Source organism: Parasteatoda tepidariorum, chromosome 10, assembly GCF_043381705.1.
Source record: "Parasteatoda tepidariorum isolate YZ-2023 chromosome 10, CAS_Ptep_4.0, whole genome shotgun sequence".
In the NCBI taxonomy this organism is placed as follows: Eukaryota; Metazoa; Arthropoda; class Arachnida; order Araneae; family Theridiidae; genus Parasteatoda; species Parasteatoda tepidariorum.
Window position 1 is genome coordinate 26,404,700 of NC_092213.1, and position 21,103 is coordinate 26,425,802.

General features: G+C 30.3%; 1 protein-coding gene across 2 annotated transcripts in view; it reads left to right on the forward strand.

Moving 5' to 3' along the window:
- Nucleotides 1–11,368, forward strand: part of LOC107446213 (eukaryotic translation initiation factor 4 gamma-like) — a 50,481-nt gene extending 39,113 nt beyond the window's left edge. For both annotated transcript variants that reach the window (XM_021148158.3, XM_021148157.3), the window contains exon 2: nucleotides 6,941–11,368. In XM_021148158.3, the coding sequence (XP_021003817.2) occupies nucleotides 6,941–9,253 (2,313 nt within the window). In that variant the 3' untranslated portion in view covers nucleotides 9,254–11,368. The remainder of the gene's footprint in view (nucleotides 1–6,940) is intronic.
- The last annotated feature ends 9,735 nt before the right edge of the window (nucleotides 11,369–21,103 follow it).

Below are 21,103 nucleotides of genomic sequence, written 5' to 3' on the forward strand. Positions count from 1 at the left end.
CAATTGTCCGTTTAACCCCTAACTAATTATGTTTTCAAGTAAAACTCAGCATGGAACGTTATTTTGAAATACGTGCTACATTTTTTATGTGATTTATGGGTAAGAAACAAATATTTTATGGAAGTCTAGTTATTAAATGACATTGTGTTTTGCACGGTAAATTGTTTTAACAAATATAATAACAAATAAATCTGAATTGTGAGTCGACTATTGTATGAGACTGTAGTTTTAAATATGGAACACAGAAAAAGATACTTTTTTTCTTAATACATTCTCTACTTAATACATACTCTTGGAAATTTTAAAATAAGTCATTTTCGTGTGTTTTAAAATGAAAAAAAGCTCAAGATTTGATTAAAAGTTTGTGTGTTTTAAAATCATGCAGCATATTTGAAGGAATATTGTATTAAATAAATATTTAAATAATAATTTTAAATTATAGCGAAGTATATCTAGTTTTAGAACGGAGGATGAACAGATTATTAATGTTCAACTCCGTAACCATATAATTTGGAATCCAATTCAGAAGGCAAGGGGACTCCTGGATCAATCATTGGGACAAACTATTCTTGTGGTTTAATTTTATATGAAACAAACTCGCATTTGCGTTACATGGAGAGAAAAACCACGTAAACCTCTCACGCGTAGTCTAACGCAAGGAGATTCAAATCCATAATCCGGCTACCACTGAGGGCATTTTACAACAGCACTCAAATCGGTGCAAGAAAACGGAATATAAACGGCGTTTTTATTAAAAGGAAAACACCCATTGAGTTGTTTAAAGAAGGGCTTGTTTCTCGGTGCAATGGCTGCTTAATAAGTAACTTAATAATTCATATTTAAGTAAACTTACATGTTTTTAACTAAACACGAAAAAGATAATAAAAGAAATTTATTTTTCAAAAACTAAACGAATTAACGAATTTCTTAACTGTTTAAAAATTAATTTATTTATTAAAAAAGGAAGCCTAAAATATTGAAGAAATGTTCAAATAAATTAATTATTTTACTAAATCAATATAAATTAGAAAATAAAAACCATATATATAACAGAGTTTGCTAAAATTGTTCATAAGGGTGCATTATTTTAAAAATGAAGGGAAAACTAAAAACAATTGTATCATAATGAAATTACATTGACATAGCAGTCGAAAATAAACACTCAAAAATATTAAAAACGAAAGAATCTTTTAACAATGAATTAATTTCAACTAATAAAAACCGAACCTTCGATTAAAAAAAACCGAATCATCAATATCTTCAAGAAAACAAAATAAGGACTCACCCCTTTTATGTGTCATAACTTCTTTCTTGCGTCATGGAACACTATTTATTAATTCAGAATAATACTTGCTAAGTTGAGTTGTCATTGTTATCTATCGAAATCAACACCACGAAAGGACCACCCAATCGCAAGATCGAAACGTTTTAAAATCAAACAAAACGCTCATCAAAGGAGACGAAAATTAAAGACTTTTTTTATCTTTTTTAAAATTTCCTTTACTAATAGCTATTCGACTCTGTGATAGCATTAACCAATACACTCAACCAATCGTCGCCAAACGAACAAAGAAAAAGATGCTGAAGCTAGAAGAAAGACCTTTTGTCTTTTTCTAAAATAGTTTGCTTTTTCTTATGAAATATAAATTAAATGTTTCTTTTTTTCGATAATTTTCTTTTATCGTATCGACTCTATTCTCATTTCTGTATGTTGTAAAACTGAATTTGAAATTTTGCACAATTTATTAAATGCATTTCGAACCCGTATAATTTATCCGACTTAAAAATGTCCAAACACAATGTACACTTTAATGCAAAATGCATAATATTCCATGTAAAATGTATCGACATTTATTCCCCCCCCCCCAAAAAAAATATGCGTAGTACATAACATAATCAATATTAGTCCAAATGCGTGTAAAATAGAACAGAACATTCTATTTAAAATTAAAAGATTATAAAACGATAATAAAAATACTTAGTTTATAGAATTGTTCACATAAAAATTTTGTTATTTTTCTTCTACAATAATATTTTTAAATAAAATAAATCACACCAGGTCTGTTTATGAATATAAAATTTGTGTAAAATTTGAAATTTTTAACTTGAAACTAAGGGAAAATGTAAACGTATACATCTATTTTAAAAACAGAAGGAAAAAAATCCAAATTCCTTCTTCAAATAAATAATACAAAATAAATTTATTTAAATTTTGTTCGATATTTGGACAAGCGGTGTTTTACATTTAAAATCGTTTAACTGACATTGTGAGCTTAAGGGAATGGAGCAATATTGCACGGAAAGAATTTCTTTTTTAAACAAACACGTTTACGAAAATAAATTCTTTTTTCAAAATCGTGTAAGAAGGTTTTCGGAAATATTTAAACAGGTCAAACTTTTTGAATGTAATCATTGTGACCATTTGCGACTCTATTGGGATTCACATATTTAATTGTAAGGAATTAGTCGCAAAAAGTTGCTTATTAGACTATCGTTAATGACTGTTCTGTTTAGAGTGGAATCGTAACTTAAGTGAGACAAGTCACGTAAAAGTAAACACCTGACTTTAATTCGACAAACAAATTCGATAAAAAGTAAATATGAGAGGAAAAAGTAAATATGAAAAAGCCGTAAAAAATACAGCCGAATATCGCTTATACTGTACAGAATTCCGTATCAAATTATGGTAAAAAGGCGTGCAAGTACACAGGGTGGAGATATTTTTACCGCAAAATCCATTTTTAACGGAACATGAAATCTGATGGACCGTAATTTTTAAACTAATAAGTACCTTAAAATCACTGAATCACTCTAATTAGGTAAATATTACTTTAAAAATTAAGGTATAATATTTTACGGTAAAAAAAGGAATGTTACGAATGATGCATCCAAAGTGCTACTTTATACCGTAATTTGATCCGAATTAATCCGTAATTTTTTACAGTGTAGGGCTTAAAAATAGGTTCATAAAGTGAAACGTTATTATGGCTGTAATACTTTTTACTTTGTACTTAGTATATTTTCAGAATTTTTAAAACATTTCCTCAACATAAATTCTGCCCTTGAACAGAGTTGATAGACACACATTAATAATAAAATATTATTGAAAAAAAATTAAAAAAAACTTTTTTTTTTGGTTTAGCACGAATAAGTAAGAAATATAATACTAGTTGCAACTTAAAATAATGAATTTAATCGATGAATACCTCTGTGGAATTTTCCATGATATTTTGTGCATTTTATATAAAGTTGTGTTGGAAGAATTTCTGATAATATTTTTAAGAAAGCCGACAAGTAGTCGGTGGTTTATTTTAAATTATTATACGGGGATAAATATTCTGGTAACATTACCATACTGTAAGGTAATGACGTTTCTGGTAGCAGAATCCTTAAATCTGGTTAATAAAACCAAAAGATACGGTATTTAAACTGATTATTAGGTAAATTTTTTATTTATATGGTAAAGGTTAATCAGAAATTGTTGTTTTCAATACTATAAAATCTTATTGCCACACATTTAATGAAAAATACAATACTGAAAAATAAATTTAACCGAATATATATTTTTTATGCCGTCCTCCTAAGGTATCATTGCCTAATTTTATCACATATCACAGTGATAAGATTTATCACAGTTTATCACAATTTTATCACAGTTTAACTCAATACTAATTTTATCACATATTTTATGGTTATATTTCATTGTTAATTTTCCGGAAAACATTATTAAAGCGCTTCGGTAAAAATTACCAAGCTTTTGGGTGTTCCCATAGAGCAGTGTTTCCCAAAGTGTGGTAAGCGTACCCCCAGGGGCACGGGAACAGTTTAGCGGGGATACGCGTTCTTATGCGAAATATCTTGCAGAAAACGAAAATTAAATTTTTTTTATTTAAAAACAAAGCTGGCCATAAAATTTTACGATTACGTATGTTTCTATTGGCTATTTTTTGCAAAGTTAACAGTTAATAATTAGTGGTGTTAACAACTAGTTGTGATTTTTAACTTTTGTGCAATTTTTTCAAAGTAAAAAATACATAAATTTTTTTATTAGTGGTACATAGCGTTACGAAAAATTTAGAAAGGGTACACAGAAGTCATAAGTTTGGGAAACACTGCCATAGAGGCTGAAACATGGTACATTTTACTATATTCTGGTAGTTTCGACCATACTTTTTCTCTCAGTGTATTATTATTATTCGAAAAAAATCACCAACTTTTCATCTGAACCAAGAAAAGTTAACTGAAACTTCCTTTTACTTTTCGAACTTCGTTGTTTAACAGTTGTAATTTGTTACTAACGCANTCTTCCCAAACTTGTGAGAATCCTTAAACTTATTTTTTAAACTTGTTGATTTTTTTTAACTTGTATAATTTTTTTTTACGGTTGGATCGCTCTACATTCAGATCTCTCTTTTACTTTCGTGATCAATGCCATTTTATGTATTAGTCATATGTTTATGGATCATTATCGGATCGTTAAGCTTCCTCTTTATGAGTTTAAAATGTTTTTATTCACTTGATTAAAGTTAATATGGTGATAGGTTTCTCCACAATAAGCGGAAATTCTTCATTAAATACATTAAAGTCTAATATTATTCGATTTCAAAACAATTTAAGGCAATTCATGATTAATGAAAATTGCTGATTTCCATGAGAGATATGGGTCATTAAAAACTAGTATTTTCGAATTAGAATTAACAAAAGAAATAAGTAAGCAAGCTTTAACTTTCAACTAGCTAACGTTAACTAACTAGTTTTTAACTAACTAATGTTAAGTAACTAACTTTTAACTAACATTGAGTTTTTCTCATGTGTAAATGTGCATATATAAAATAATTTAAATGTTATAATAAAACTAACTAGTATTTAAAAAATTATCTTTTTCAAATAGACTAAAATAAGTAATGTTATTTCAGTCAGATTTCAAACTAATAACGTATCACTATTAAAAGATAGAAGAAGATTCAAATAGATTCAGAAGATTTGTTTCGAAAATCATCCTTATACATTTTTCGTTTCAACACTGACAGGAATAATTGATTCTATTAGTTCGTTGAAATAGTAAAGTGGTCGACTGGTGATAAAATGGTGACTTATTTTGCTTACATTTGGATTATTTTACTATTATTTTAGATTATTATATTAGCTTACATTATTTTAAATTTAGAAAACAGTTGTAAGTATTTCGAAATTTCGACTGACGATGCATTTTATTTGGCTTGTACATTATTTGCTAGAGAAAATTCGGAGCTTATATTGTCCTCCAGCATATAGCTACGTTTTTAATTTAAGTACTATGGCTAGTTGAGGAGTGGCCAAAATTTTAACTGATGAAAAGTTCGCTTTTTTGATTAGAGGGCGATAAATTTACAGAGTTATTACTAGACCACAGGATCATTGGGGAAATTTGAGAACTCCAGTTAATTAGTGAGTGGTCAGAATTTCGATAAATAATAAATTCCCAATGACAATATTTAGGCATGGAATTTTAATTTTAGTTGTCATGAAACGATTGAAACATAAGTTGTAATCGGGCACAACGCACCAGGTCAGGTTTGAGCATTTAGTTATAAACTCACAATATATTGGGGCATCGAATTCAGCAAGTCACAAAAACATTTTGATCTAGTATGAGCTTATATAACCGAACATATCCTTTACAGCTGAAATCTAAGAAAGTTCGGCATTTATATTTCCTACAAACATATCCTAAACTATTACTGTATAAATTATTAATTGTTGTAAAATTATTTGGTAGCGAAAATTTTTTTTGGTAAAGCATTTTTTAAAAAATTATATTTTATAATCCATTTACTGCCTGTTTTTAGAAATGACTCTAAAAATATATTGTAGTGAGTTCACAAAATCTTGCTATGAATTTTAAGTAATCATGTGTTTTAAAATTTATCAGTGGCAGCATGGATTCAGCTTTCAGTTTGTTGATAATATAATCTATTTTTTTATTTACAAGTCCGACTTGAAAATAGTTTTTGCAATATCCAAAACGGTGTAAATATTTATAAATTAATAAAAAAATTTGTTTGTTTGTTTGTATTTAACGTTTTTTGCAAGTTTTTTGTTGTATTTTGTATTTATTCTATTTAACAAATATTTTAGTTAATACTTTGTATGAATGTTTTTCTTTGAACAGCACATAATGTTTAAATGAGTTGGTATGCGTTTTACAAAACTTTCCTAAAGTTTTAAAATATTCAGCTGTTTTGAATAAACAAAAATGTTTGATTAGAATATATTTTTATTAATTTTTTAGTTCATTTCATAACAGTTAATGTAGGAAACATTATAGAAACAAAAAAAAGACATTTTGAAATTTATGAACTCGATCCAAAAAAACTTAAAACAGAATGGAAATAGCGGAATTTTAAAATGCTTTTCCAAACATCAATTAAAATTATCTGTTTCATAGGGTATTTTAAGTCACTTCTTGAGTTAAGCTACTTCGTGAAGCAAACCAATCTATTTTTTTAAATTACAAATTAAGCTCTACTTGAAAATTTATTTTAATTTATTTATTATTGAAAATACGAATTTAGTGTTTGCCAATACTTTAACATTACGAGACAACAACCCTATAAGATTGTCTAACACACACATTACTAAAATGATTTTTAAGAATGAGTGATGGCTTTACATAACTTTCATACACCCACTGATATTAATAGAGCTTGTTGTATCAAACTTTTAAATAAACTTGTTATATCAAATCTGTAGATAAACTTGTTACATTAAACTTGTAAATAAACTTGTTAAAAAAAACTATAATCTATTTTTTTTTATTTCATAGCTATTATCATCAGCACAAAGCTTTTGACAAAGAGTCTCAGGAGTTTAATTTCATAACTGTTTTAGTGTCTTAAACAATAATTATGATAATTTTATTTTTAATATAGACTAACTTAGTCTTTTTTTTAACTTTCAGATAAAGCAATTATGTTTAGTAGCTATCTATTCGCTACTTCTGATATCAGGAAGAACAGATGCGAGACCAGATTTTATTGAATCTATGAGCCGGCAATTCTTTGGTATTTCTGATGATGGTGGTCACCAACACAATCAACAGCAGCAAGATCCTTTTTCTGAAATGTTTGGATTACAAAGCCAAAAAGTTCAATCTAGACCACCTTCTCCTGTGCAAAGCCATCGATATAGAACTCACCCTCCTTTGCAGAATCATTCGCCAGGACACCGCCCTCCAGCTCCTAATCATCATCAAAGCAAACAACATCATCAAGGATCTGCCCCTCAGCGTCAAGGTTATTATCTAAAACCTCTTAAAACTCATCATCAGTCTCCTCATCATCAAACTCATCATGTGCATGCCCAGCATGTCAAACATGACCCACACCCAGAATACAACGGTCCTCCCCCAGTATATGGGCAACAGCAAGGTTTCGGACAACGTAATCCTGACGCAAATGATACTGCCACTGTGGGTCATCCCGCTGAGAAACAAAGTCATCATCATATTCAGCCAACACAACTGCATCATCAACAGGCTCGACAACCAGAATACGCAATTCAGCATTATCCTAAGCATGAAACTATAGAGTACCATCAACCACCAGAAACTGTTGTAGAATATCAACAGCCTCCAATAGAATACCATGCTCCCCCGCCATCAGAGTATCATCAAGTTCTCCATCAACCAGCTGTAATCGAAGAACATCACGGACCTCAAATAGAGATACATACTGAACCCCATCACCATGAGCATCCAACTCATGTAGATTATCATCATCCTCCAGAGGAACATCATCATACTTTTACCCTTCCTAAACCGAAAAAATTTCACCTGAGCTTCAACCAACCCAGTCCTGATTACAAAATAATCGATAAGCACTTGAAAATACCTCCAGTAAAGTTTCGATTTCACATAAATCCTAAAATTACGATTACAACTAATACTAAAGATCCCCTGGATAAGAAGCATCACGATGATGAACATGATTTAGAGCCATATCCTCCACCTGATGCGTTTTCTGATCATGACGCTCCTCCATCCTACAATGAGCATGTACTTGAACATTATTCTCCTCATCACCATCACCCATCTTCATATGATATTCAGAAACAATATCCAGCAGACTATCCAGAAGCAAAGCATTATGCAGTGGATCATGGACACCATGCTGTTGAACATTACGCAGTTGGACATCATACTGTAGAAAAACCAGCCTATCCACCACCATATCATATTGATCTCAGTCAAGGGCATAGCCATCACAATCCCCATCGCAGTGGAAAGCATTATGAGCCAACCTTTAAAGTAAAAACTAGACCAATAATATTCACAGAGGCCCCACCAACCAAAGCTACGACAACAACGACCACTGCGAGACCAACCAGATCAACAGCACGAACGACGACAACTACTACAACAACAACTAGTCGCCCAAGAAGTCGATCACGAGCTCGCTTGAGTGAGAGAAATCCCAGTTTTTCTGTCGCATTTACGCAAACATCCTCAACAGCAACTACGCCAATTGAAAGGTCAGAAGTTGTAACTAGTTCTTCAACTACCTCAACTTCAAATAACTCCGAAAGGGAAAGAGAAAGTAGTGGAATTTCAGCACGAAACGATGATCGATCATCAACCTCGTCTGCTACATCTCAAGCATCTTCAACTACTACAACAACTATGTCTACTTCTACTACCACTACAACTACTACACCGAAACCAACAACAACTACTACAACTACACCTCAACCTACAACGTCGACTACTACTACAACAACTACTCCCAAGCCTACTACAACAACTACTACTACCACTACACCTCAGCCAACTACATCGACTACAACCACGACTACTACTCCGAAGCCTACAACAACTAAAGCAGTATCCACAACTACTCGTTCAACTCCTGCAGAAGAAACAACTCCTCGTACCACAACGGCAATTGTCAATGTTGGCGACAATGAAATCGACATGAAGAAAGAAACCGACTCTCCAAGACGCCGACCTGAACCTTTACAAGTAGAAAGGTCAGAAACACTTACAATTGAGAGCTCTGAATCTGTTAAAGTGATTGAAACAACAATGCTTATCGATGGTAAAAACCAAACTGTACGATTTTACTATATTACACAACCTGTCAAGCTTCCTCCTGAGTTGTTCCAGAAAATGACAGGACAGAATAAATTATCCACCTCGGGTATGAGTGTTATTAAACTCAGAGATAAAAGATTTGTAATGAATGTCGATGACTTGGAATCAATCGAAAATCTATGATCAAGTTCCTGCAGGTTCCAGGATTTAAGTTGAAACCAGATGTGATATTAGCAATAATGCCGATTATTTTTGTTACTCCACAAGGGCCAAAAAGAACAATTGAATTTTATATGTTGTTTTGTCCAAGTCATTATATGTTTTAAATAATTTGAAAGATAGTGCCTGATAACATACTGCTTGAAATTTTTCTCGTTAGAATTTACTAAAAGCTATTTATGAGAGCATTTCAAACAAATTTAGAAGAAAATTTTTATGTTTTTTTTATTTTTATGTTTTCAGTTCCAGTTTAATGGTGCCAATTCATAAATGTTTGTTCTAACTCAAAGTTTTAGAACATTATATATATTAAAAATAAACCAAGTACAACGCATTTATTAGCAGGTGAAGTAAAAAAAAATGCTAGCGAAAGAAACTGGGATCAATAATCTTGATTTTTCTTGTTTTGCATGAATGTCAACCAGTTTTTTCATCTAAAACCATTAAAACAAGTAACACGTATTGTATTTTAATAACAATTCCTAAACATACTTGTTATTGTGGATATGAAAAAAATTATAAACGTACAAAACCATAATAGTTGAGAATTGTAAAATGGCTTGCCGGTATAAAGACCTTTGGGAAAGAATACTGAAAGGAGTTTTAGTTTTTATCAAAAGATATAAGAGTTTATTAAAGTGAGAATATATTCTATGGTGAATAGGGGAATCCAGGTTTCAAATCCAGGTTTTGCTATAACCAATGTTCTAGGAATTATATAATAATAAATACTACATGACGAACGGTGCCATATACCGGTAACAAGTCGTGGCAAAGGTGCAGTATTTATGCAAAGTGAATAAATATTTTGTGGATAATACAAGTTATTGGGAAAAAAGCATCTAACGGGATATTAGCCCCTTGAACAAAATGGGCTAGAATATTTAATCGCGTAGAATTTTCATAGCTGCATATTATATTCTTGTCTTTCAACAGAAATCATACATCAATTGTTACAAATGTATAACACTTGTATGCATAGTTACCTCTTTCTTTTTCTGAACATTATTTGTGAAAGAGTTACTTAAAATAAGCTTTCCTAATTAATTTCCATGAACTACATCGAACAGAAGTTTGAATTTACTGATGAATAGTCTTATTATCATTAAGTACTTTCAACACACAGTTGCACCTTAGAATGATAAAGCATGAGCTCTTTTTTTCCCTTCAATTTTTGAATAGCTTTCAATGATAGCTGTCCAAACTGCAATGATATTTAGGATTTTCATTTATTGTGTTCATCAACTGGCTTGTAATCCTTTTTCTTATAGGTACTCAAATATCATAAATGCCAAATAATAACGAATCAAGATTATGAAGATAAAAAGAACTTACTCGAGAGGCGAATCGAACTTAACATTGACCATTGCAAAAGTAACTTTACGAATTTACAGAGAAGTAATGATGGTAGTAATGATTGCATGTATTAATGATATTCAAAATTTAATAATAAAAATTAGAGTAACATCTGATTTTGTAAGAACAGTGATTAAGAGATCTTCTTGCTTAATGAAACAGGAACGAAAAATTACCCTAACTCATGGCGTTAAATATTTGGTATTGAAAAATATTTCAAGATGTTTCGTTGCTTTATTGCTTCTTTATTTAGTCAATAAGAAATTTTTTACGTGCTTTTAACGATGAAATTACTGGGAAGAGATGATAATTTTTATGACTGACTTCGGATAGTAACTAACAATTTTGAATACCTATTGAACACGTATTGATGATGAGCATTTTTAGGTTTGCTGTATTTATTCCATAAATCAATTAAATATCACAAAATAAATAATAATCATCAGATAATTTTTAGAAAATCTATATTAAATTTGTCATGATTTCATGATGAAGGAAATTTGTTTGGCTTATGTTAATTTTTAATTCAGAAATACCGAATTAGTCAGGTTCTTAATTTTCATAATTAACTGGACTAAATAGATAAATAACAGTAAGAGCAAAATTAAAAATCTTAAAAACAATTAAGCGAACAAAATTAAATTAGTATATAGTCGAGAAGATAAGCATAGATTATACCAAGAGAGGGTTTTCATAGGGTAAAGACATTTTTATTAACAAAAAGTCACGAAAAAATAAATTTTAAAAAACGTTAAAACTAACAGATTACTTGTTTCTTATTTTGTGTCATAGTAAGAGTTTTGTTATATATTATTTCACTTTGTTAAAGAAAGTTTTATATTATACTATTATATTTCAGAATTAAAATAATTTCCAGTTACGGAGTTTATAATATAATACGAGTCCTTAACCTTTTACAAAAAAATAAGAAAATATTGCAATTCCTGCATCTAAAGCAGAAAAACTTTGGAAAAGATGAAAAAAAAATCAAAAAGAATATAAAAAAATAGAGTTTAGTTTTCTATGAACACATTGATTTAGTATTCATTAAAAAATTCTTAAGAAAATTTTAATTCTAATTTTAACAATTATTTAATATGTATTCTGTATCCGAAATTTTTTTTTGTACGATGTAATTAATTATTATGCAATATTAATAATTTCTTATACATTAAAATTAACTGCTAATGATTACTGTGTGTAAAAGAAGCAAATATATAAAAAAACTCTTGATTGCATAATGTTATTCGTTAAACTTAGTTAATATTGTCTTAATTTAAAAATTATTTTAATGTACAAAACAAATAATATTTCACTAATTATTTTTGACATAAATATTTTTCCAGGTAATAAAATTAAATGCAAATGTTAGTCATAGCCTATGAAAGTGTTTGAATTTACTCCTTTGTCATGAAATTTCTTTCAAAAGAATAAAATTTTCTTTAATTTAATAATTAATTCAATTTTTATTTATTAATTTTATTTTCAATATAATATAATATAAGTAAGCGATTTCAGTTTAAAAGATAGTTTACTATCCATTAAAATAATAATTCGTTCAATAATTATTTTCAGCATTAACCCTTTCACGCAGGTAGGACACCGGTGTCCCTCTAATATATATTTTTATATCTCACTAATTACAAGCAAAAATATACTTTGGTACTTTTTTGTTACAAAAACAGTCTAATAGTTGCTGTTACTAAGGAAAATTGGCTGGATTATCGGAAATATATTTATACTAAAATATAATATCCCAAAAAAAGTAGTCAGAAATTTTATATTTATTCATATTCAAAAATTCATCAGTAATTGATTTTGTAAACTAAAAAAATTTTCCTCACAGTTGAAAATAAGTGCAAATTTGAAAAATTATTGTTTGGAAGATTTCACCTTTAACTCAGAAAAAGACATCGGTACTTCATGCTGTATTTTATAACCATAAATAATTAAAGTGCTAAATATAATATTTTTTAAACTTATTTTGATATAAAAACAGAAAATAATGAAAAATTTCGAAAAATATGTTTAATAAAAATTCAACGTCAAAGAGTTAATAGTTTTTCATGCAATGAAGTCAAATGCTAAAGTTGTTCTTAGACTGCAAAAATGTCATGATGTTAGTCACAATACTGTATAATTGTTATAACGTGTCTTAAACATATCACAGATTTAGTTGCAAAATTTTCTCAAAACCTTTAAAAAACCTATTTCAATTTTAAAAATACTCTGGTATGCATTAAATTTATTATTTCCTTACTTATCTTTCGCTAATAATAGTTTCTCATGCAATGAAAACCAATTCTAAGGTTATTCATAGTCAGCAAGCTTTTTAAAAATTTATTCATCATTATATTTCTCACAATTAATAATTGTTTTAAAGAAAAGTTGGAAGCATAATTTTTTAAACATACTTAAAATCTATTTTCCAGCTTTGAAAGTATTCTTATAAACATTAAACTGGTAATTATTTCATTACTTTACCTATACTTTCATTACTTAACCTTTGCTTATACTTACCTACACTTTCAATAAAATGTCCAGTTAATTCATATACTACCAGCTGTTTTGTTTTCTTTTATTAGCTCAACAATATATATATATATATATATATGTGTGTGTGTGTGTGTATGTGTTTAAAAGAGCCCTATAAGGAATATTAAGTTTATTCTACAAGCAATGAGAGTATAATTAAAAAAAGGCTTATAAATATATAACGATAAATATTGTATTACTGTTTTTTGAACTCTTTTGTCACAAATGATAGGCTATATTTCAAAAAAATGGCTAAAATCTCAATACAACATGCTTTAAAAAAAATCACGCCTTCTTAAAATTACGTTAAAAATCACGTCTTCTAAATAAAATTAAGTAACGTCAATATTTTTTAAAAAAATTTTCTTACAAGTTCTTACTTTATTCATTAACTATCTTATTGCACACAAAATATTGCTAAGTCCATTTTATGGGAAGATTAAAAGCTTGTTTTATGCGAAGATTAAAAGTTCTTTAACAGTTATTAAACACAGAGAAAGTAGAATCGTCTGCTTAATGTAATAAATTTAGCCATAGAATATTTGTTAAAATTCAGCCCCTTACAGTTTCAGTATTTCGAATAGTTGAAAAGTTGAGAAAGAATACATGTGCTTTTCTAGAACTCAACCTAATTCTTTTTAAAAAATATATATTCTTTTTCGCACTCAGAGTTTGAAGATTTATTAAGTATATCAATTAATAAATCTTCAATTCAATAGTAATTTATTAATTATGAGTAAGTCTGCATAATAAAATGTATTAATACTTAGGAATAATATCTTTATTAATGCATTTTTATTTCATTAATATATTTTTATTCTATTGAAAATAAAAATTTTGATTTATTAAAAATTGTGTTTTTTTTTTGTGTTGTGTTTTCAATAATTCAAATGATATGGAGTAACAAACTATCTCATGATGAAATAATTCCATGTTTAAGCAAATAAAATGCTAAAAGCTGGAACAAGACTTGAAGGATTGCCACTCACCATGACACGGAGTTCCACGAACTTCGTTAAGACGAAGTTGAAAGATAGAAATAATCTTTTCGTATTAACCAAAATTCGTATAAATCAATAAAACAGCAAAAGACATTTAGGATGAATAATAAAACACTAAATCTAAGATCATAGAATTTAATGGCACCTGTAGATAAATATTTTATGGCCATTTCAAATTTGATCAGTGAACTGTATGCTATAATTTTTGATTCTTAATTAGAAGAATAATGATAAAAATTTCGTTCAAATGATGAAATTCTCTTTTATTTACAACTAGAGAAGCATCTTTCTGGTTCTATATCTCAAAAATAAACTCCATGCATAATAAAATTAAAATGAAAAAAATAATTCTAAAAAAAAATCAGCAGTCGCCATAGTTACTCGTGTAGTTACGACGCATGTGCACTGTTTACTGTTACTCTTGAACAATCAGTATTTTCTAACTATCGCCTTACAAACAGGCTAATCCGCACTCACACATATACTTACATAACGATAGTATTTACTGTAAAATTTTTAAAAAAAATTAACAAATGACTAGCTCGGAAGGGAATGTTTAATTATCTTTTATCTCATTAAGAAATATCGTTTCTTCACTTTTGTTTAAAATTTTGTATTTTACGTTTGATTATAAAAAAATCGAATTTTTCCAAATTATTCAAAGAAAATTGAAATTTCTTCACTGAGAAAGAAGTCACGAATGAGTTTTAAGAGAAGCAGTTGCCTTAAAAACTGTCCAGTGCTTAAAACTTGTCTCCTTTAGGAAATTTCAAAACTTGTTTCAATAGAAAGGCTTCCTCAAAGGCCTCAAGGTTCGTGGCCATAGCGGTATTTTGGGCAATGAAAGAGCAGACCAATTGGCTAGGGAAGCTACGTGTGGTGAAATAGACTTAAGGGTGTCTGTTCCAGCTTCTCACTGGAAGCGCATCGCTAGAGATAAAATCATTGCGGACTGGAATGCAGAATTTCTTGCTTCGCCTCGGTCGCTCTGGACGAAAAGGTTCTTTCCATCCATTTTTCACCGTTTGCAATGTAAATTCTTTGCAACTGATTTTAAATTGACCCAAATTTTAACAAACCATGGAAATTTTAAAAGATATTTATTTCGTTTCCATCTGCAGACCAGTGGAATTTGTGCTTGCGGTGATGCTGATGAAGATGCTGAACATATTCTTCTTCACTGTAGTCTCTATGCGAGTGCCCGAATGAATTTAAAGACTGATTTGAGACGTCTTTCAATTTGTTGGCCACCTGTCTTATCAGAACTGGTCAAAAGTATTGAAAGTCTTGCGGCCTTGCGGAATTTTGTTTTTAATGTAAATTTGTAAATTTTTCTCCTTTTGTTTTTTACTTACAACTGTAAGCCTCATGCTATACTTTGTGGTGCATGAGGAGTTTTAAGTCATTTAAATAAATAAAAAAATAAATAAAAAAAAGGTCAAAATAAGGAATTTCTTCGTCGTAAATGGGAGAAATGCGTATGTTCCTATTAAAAAATCTATTATTATTTTCCAAGATGACAGAAGGTGGAAATTTTTTCCCTTTGTCAAGAGACTCTCCTCCTCCCCTTCATCAAGCGTTGTGCACTGTAAGAAATCTCGTTTTAGACTTTTTGTCAGTTCATGGTCTCATAATTCTGGTCCAGTCCTATCGATAACCAGTAAGGTGAGAACACCAATGTCTAATTTCGACTCAACTCGGCCATTTTTTTAATTTTTCCCTAAATGCAAATATGTTTCTTACCAAATAACTTTAATGCAATAATCTTGTTTCCAAACCTTTAAAAAAAAATACTGTAATCATGCTAAACATAACAAAACAATTTGATTGGCAACTACAGCGACACTAAGGAACCATTCTCTCTACATCCGGTTCGGTTGATACGATTACATTGCACTGATCAAGGTTCTACATTTGGAAGAAATAAATTAATTGAGAACTTATTGCTACAATGTTTGGTTTTGATCTATCCGTATACAGTGAAAATGAGCTCTAATAAGGAGGTAGAAAGAATTAGTTGCATTACTCAGTAATAGAAGATAGGTAGGTACATTATTAACGTCAAACTAGAGCTGCACAATGGGCTATTGGCGACGATCTGGGAAGGATCCCTAAGGATGATCCGGGACCTGCCATCGCAATTTTGATCCTCTGCAGAAGAAATGACTATCCTGCTATGGTAGCCCGACGACCTGTCAGCGAAGTCGAACACTTTACGGTAGAACAGTTTAACGAGGACCGATAACGCGCACCCTCGATCCCTACGCAAGCTGATCAAATTGGTTACCCACCCGTTTACTTTCTTCTTCTTCTTCTTCCAATTCCCCATTTCTAGCCTGGCCAGACAAGGTACATGAGTTTGTTCACCTTTAAAAAGTCTAGAACAAGTAAGGGTCTTTCTATAAGGTCTTGTTTTAAAAGACCAAGGCAGTCCAGTAGATGTTCAAGGGATGCCTGGGCCGAAGAGCACTAATTGGTACAAAGGGCGAAACACTTTTCTCTTCCAGAGTGTCTCAGTGATTTCAGGTGTCCACAGTGGAGACGTGTGACGGCGGTTTGAGACTGACGGTCTTTGTCAGTTGCCAAACAGCTACCCTGTCAGGTACCCTGGTACTAATTGTGACTGGGTGGAGTGAAACATACTGACCCGCTTACTGACTGCAGTCAGTGATGCCTAACTTCGGTTTTCTACTAGGAACCGTGTCCTTACGATCAGTCCCCTGCTGGACTACTTCGTAATGAAACGACCATTCATTTGATTCTGTTGTTCAGTCAATTTTAATCTTTGTTAGAAATGTAACAATAGTATTTCCGATAAACGTCAGCATTTTTTTAAAATTTTGACAACTTTTCTTACGTATAATCTAAGTGCCCGGACAATAAAGTGGTATAAAAATTATATTTGTAAAAAAACATTTCAAATATATAAATTCAAATATATAAATTCAAATTAAATTCAAATAAAGAAATAATCTGCGGTTAGTTCTTTACGAGCTCCCTCCCCCTAAGAAAACTGGAAAACCTGCCTTATATTGTGTAGGGCCCATGCAAGCACGCAAAGGCGACGCAAAGTGATATAACACGAACTCGACTATATTTTGAAGATATACTGGAAACTTTTCGATCCCTCTTAAAAGATAATTTACGAATCCACAGGAACATGCGGTTGAGGACATCTCTTCTGATTACCTGGTTCTAGGTATTCCAATAATGTTCCTGTCTCAGGATTTAGGTATCCAATAGAAGTATAAGTCATTGAATTGCCTTATTGGTACTGTCCAAGTCCACCAGAATGCAAAGTATACGTAAATGGATTTAAATGATCGGTTTAGAAATTCAGGTCAAAGATCAAGCTTAAGATATTTGGCAATCTATTTCCAGCCACAACATTGTTGGAGATTAAATGTTTTACCGACTTCTCAATGTTCATGCTACCTTTATGAAATGGTTATACCCGTGTATTGAGATGATATATCCAGTCTCTCGTCCAACGATTAATAACACTGTCTTCAAACTGATTTAAATCTTGATTACCTGCCATTGTATCAGAATAAATTGATCTAAAAACTTTACTAGTCATTATCACAGTTTTAGGTGTTATGCAAAACGTTATACTGATTGGATGCATACATCTGTTATGCTGTTATCCCTTTCACCAGATTTTTTGTGCCAAAGCAAAAAACAAGCATTTTATTATCTTTCCTAATAATAAATTGAAATTTTTTAACGTTGTAAACCAATCAAATTTAAAAACAGAAATTAAAAAAAGAATATTTCAGTAATTCCTAAAAAAATTCTTTATAAAAGAATAAAAATAAAACGAAATAAAATTCTAATGTTCAACAAATAACCATTTTCAACGTTTATAAAATACAAGATCAAGTTTCTACTTTGACCAGATCGAAACTTTACCAAAAAAAATTCTCTTAAATGTTCATGTCTACGAAAACCTAAATTGCGATTTTTTACGTTTAGTCAATGCTCAAATCTAGCTAAGTGGAGTTAATGTTATTCAAATTGTATGAAATGAAGCTGAGAGATAGAGTAATTTTCAACACTGGAGTTATTATTTTGAATTCTTATCTTAAATAACCAAACAATATATTAGAATTTAAAAAAGGATTTCATTAATTAAACTGTAATGAAAATGCTTTTTCTAAAACATATAGGTCGTTATCAGTAAATCGTTTTTGACTTACTGGGGCACTGGGATGCAGCCTTCATAAGATCAATTGTTAAGTTCGTAGCTGTGTGTCTTCAGACTGCAGAGCAACTTTTCTGCAATTCTTAGCCGTAGTGACTGGTTAATAGAAAAATTTTCTCACACCGACCACGGTGATAATATAAAATAACCCCGATGGTAGACGGATCATTAGTTGGAAAACTTTACAGTCGGGTTAAAGGTGAAAGATTTTTTGTGTTTTTCATCTCCGTGTAACGTAAATGCTGGTTAGGAACATCAAAAAGTTCTCCACGAAGGCTATTTTGTTTCAATACTGGATCCAGGAGTGCCCTTGTTTTCTTGGTTGGGTTCAAAACTACAAAGCTACTGAGTTGAACATTGAAAGTCGTAAATTCAGAATTGTCTCTGCTGATCAAGACCGATTATGAAATAAAACCAATATATATATATATATATATATAGACATAATAGAGAAATAGCTAACATGCACCCATTTTCGTTACGCGAAACGGNATATATGCAGCTTCGAAAAAAATTTATTTATTGTGCTAAAATAGTTTATACATATTTTTATTAACTAGACACAGAACAGAACATACAGGGAGAAAAAATCAAACAAAAATGCGACAGCTACTCAGACTCATTTGAGAAGTAAATTAAGACCTCTGCACATGGATGCGTGGATTTTTGAAGGTTACAATGTCCGCCTTTGGAGACGTCAAATTTTGACGTCACCCAGACGTCAGCACGTGACCACAATGTGACATATAATTGTGGCAGTAACCTCACCGTGTGACAAAGATGCGTTGAAATTTAGTCGCAAGGAGATTGTGATATAACTCATTGTGGCGTTGTCTCCCATAACGATTCACGTTTCATCACGGAGATAAGACGTGAATATGTCATATCTTCGTCACATGGTGTCCCAGTTTTGACGTGAATAAATCCCATATTTGTCCCACGGAGAACCTGTTGAGGCACAGTTTCATCCCACTATGACCCTGTTAAATTAGAATTTGTCGCAATTTTGTCACGCGGTAAAGTCAAAGACACAATTTAAAGCCCCATTGTGGTCACACGTTGACGTCTGGGTGACGTCAAAATGTGATGTCACCAAATGCCGATATAGTTATCTTTTTAGACCCATACATCGATGTCACCGAAGTCCCATGTGACTATATCCCCGTGACTTTTGCATTTTCAGTGCAATCTCGTAACGGCGTTACTGGGGTGGATATTGAAATCATTGCATAACTAATTTTAAAATTTTATTTTTTAATCATTCTGTGCACATACTTTATTTAAAAACATTCCAACCTTAACTCATTTTAGGAATTAATACGTAGGTTTTAAACTTTGGAAATTATTTTTCTTTTATTTTCAATTACTTTAATTGCTGCTTCACATATTTATTGCTCAAATATACTACGTCGCTTACCAGAGCATCACTAAACATTATGATTTAGATTGGAAATAAGAAAATACTAATAAATTTTAATAAATGTAGTCTTTATGAAACGCTATCAATTTTTTTTTCTTCTAAAAACTACTTGTAAAAAGATTCAGATTTCAAACAGTTATTTGTGTTTACAGGGAGAGATTGGCACGGAATATTTAAAAATCAGATCTATAAGGTTTAGATTTCAATAACTACATACTAATAAGCATAGTTCATTTTGAAAAATCAGTAATGATAATGCTAAAAATTTGTTTATTTATAATAATATTAAATACGCAATTGTGAATAGTGAGAATTGTAAATTGAACCATTCAACCATTAAAATTATTTTGGAAGGACCCAGTATACTTTTGGTATGAAAAAAAACAAGATTTGAATTAGAATAAAACTTAAAATATTTTAATTTCTTAACTGTTCAAAAATTTATGTATTTAACGAAAAAAAAATCGAAAATATTAAAAAAATTTGTTCAGAAAAATTAATTACTTCACAAAATTATTCATTTCAATTAGAAAATAAAAACCATGAAAAATTATTGGTGATTGGCATTATAAAAATAGAGAAAAACTTTACAAAAATGTGATCAAAATGAAATAACATTAACTTCGTAATCGAAAACAAGCACACAAAAAATATTCGAAAACAAAAGAACCTTTAAACAAAGAAATTAAATAGACTTTAAAAAAAATCGAAAATGAGATCAAAACATATATCAGTTTTCTTTAATCATCAATCTTAAAAACACCAACTTATTCTTCTTGACCTTAAATCACAAATTTCTAATGAACCCTCTAATATAAGAGCTTAAAAGCAAAGAAAACAAAATAAGTAGGACTCACCTGTTTTATATCTTTTTTCTCTTTTTGTTGCGTGATCAAACAAAACGGAATTTACGAAGTTGAGAAAAAATCTTCTGTTTATGAAATAATCACTACCCGAAAGCTCAAAACTTCTTAAAATCAGAGACTTGAAATGCAATGGCTATTAACCAAACCATAAAAGTATGAAAACTTCTCCGAGTTTAAATAGAAGATTCAACAAAAGTGGTCACATTTTTAAAATATTCAAAATTTATTGACATCATAGTTGCTACATTATCATATGAGTTCTTTGTTTATCTATTCACACAAATAATGTCAAAAGGGGCTACATTTTTTAAAGATCTGGCATTGAGTATCCAGTCGTTCGTCCTTCTTTATCAAATAATACAGCTAAGCAAATAAACATCAAAAATCAACATCAAACAAACATTTAATAAAAGTAGAACCAAAGATTATTGC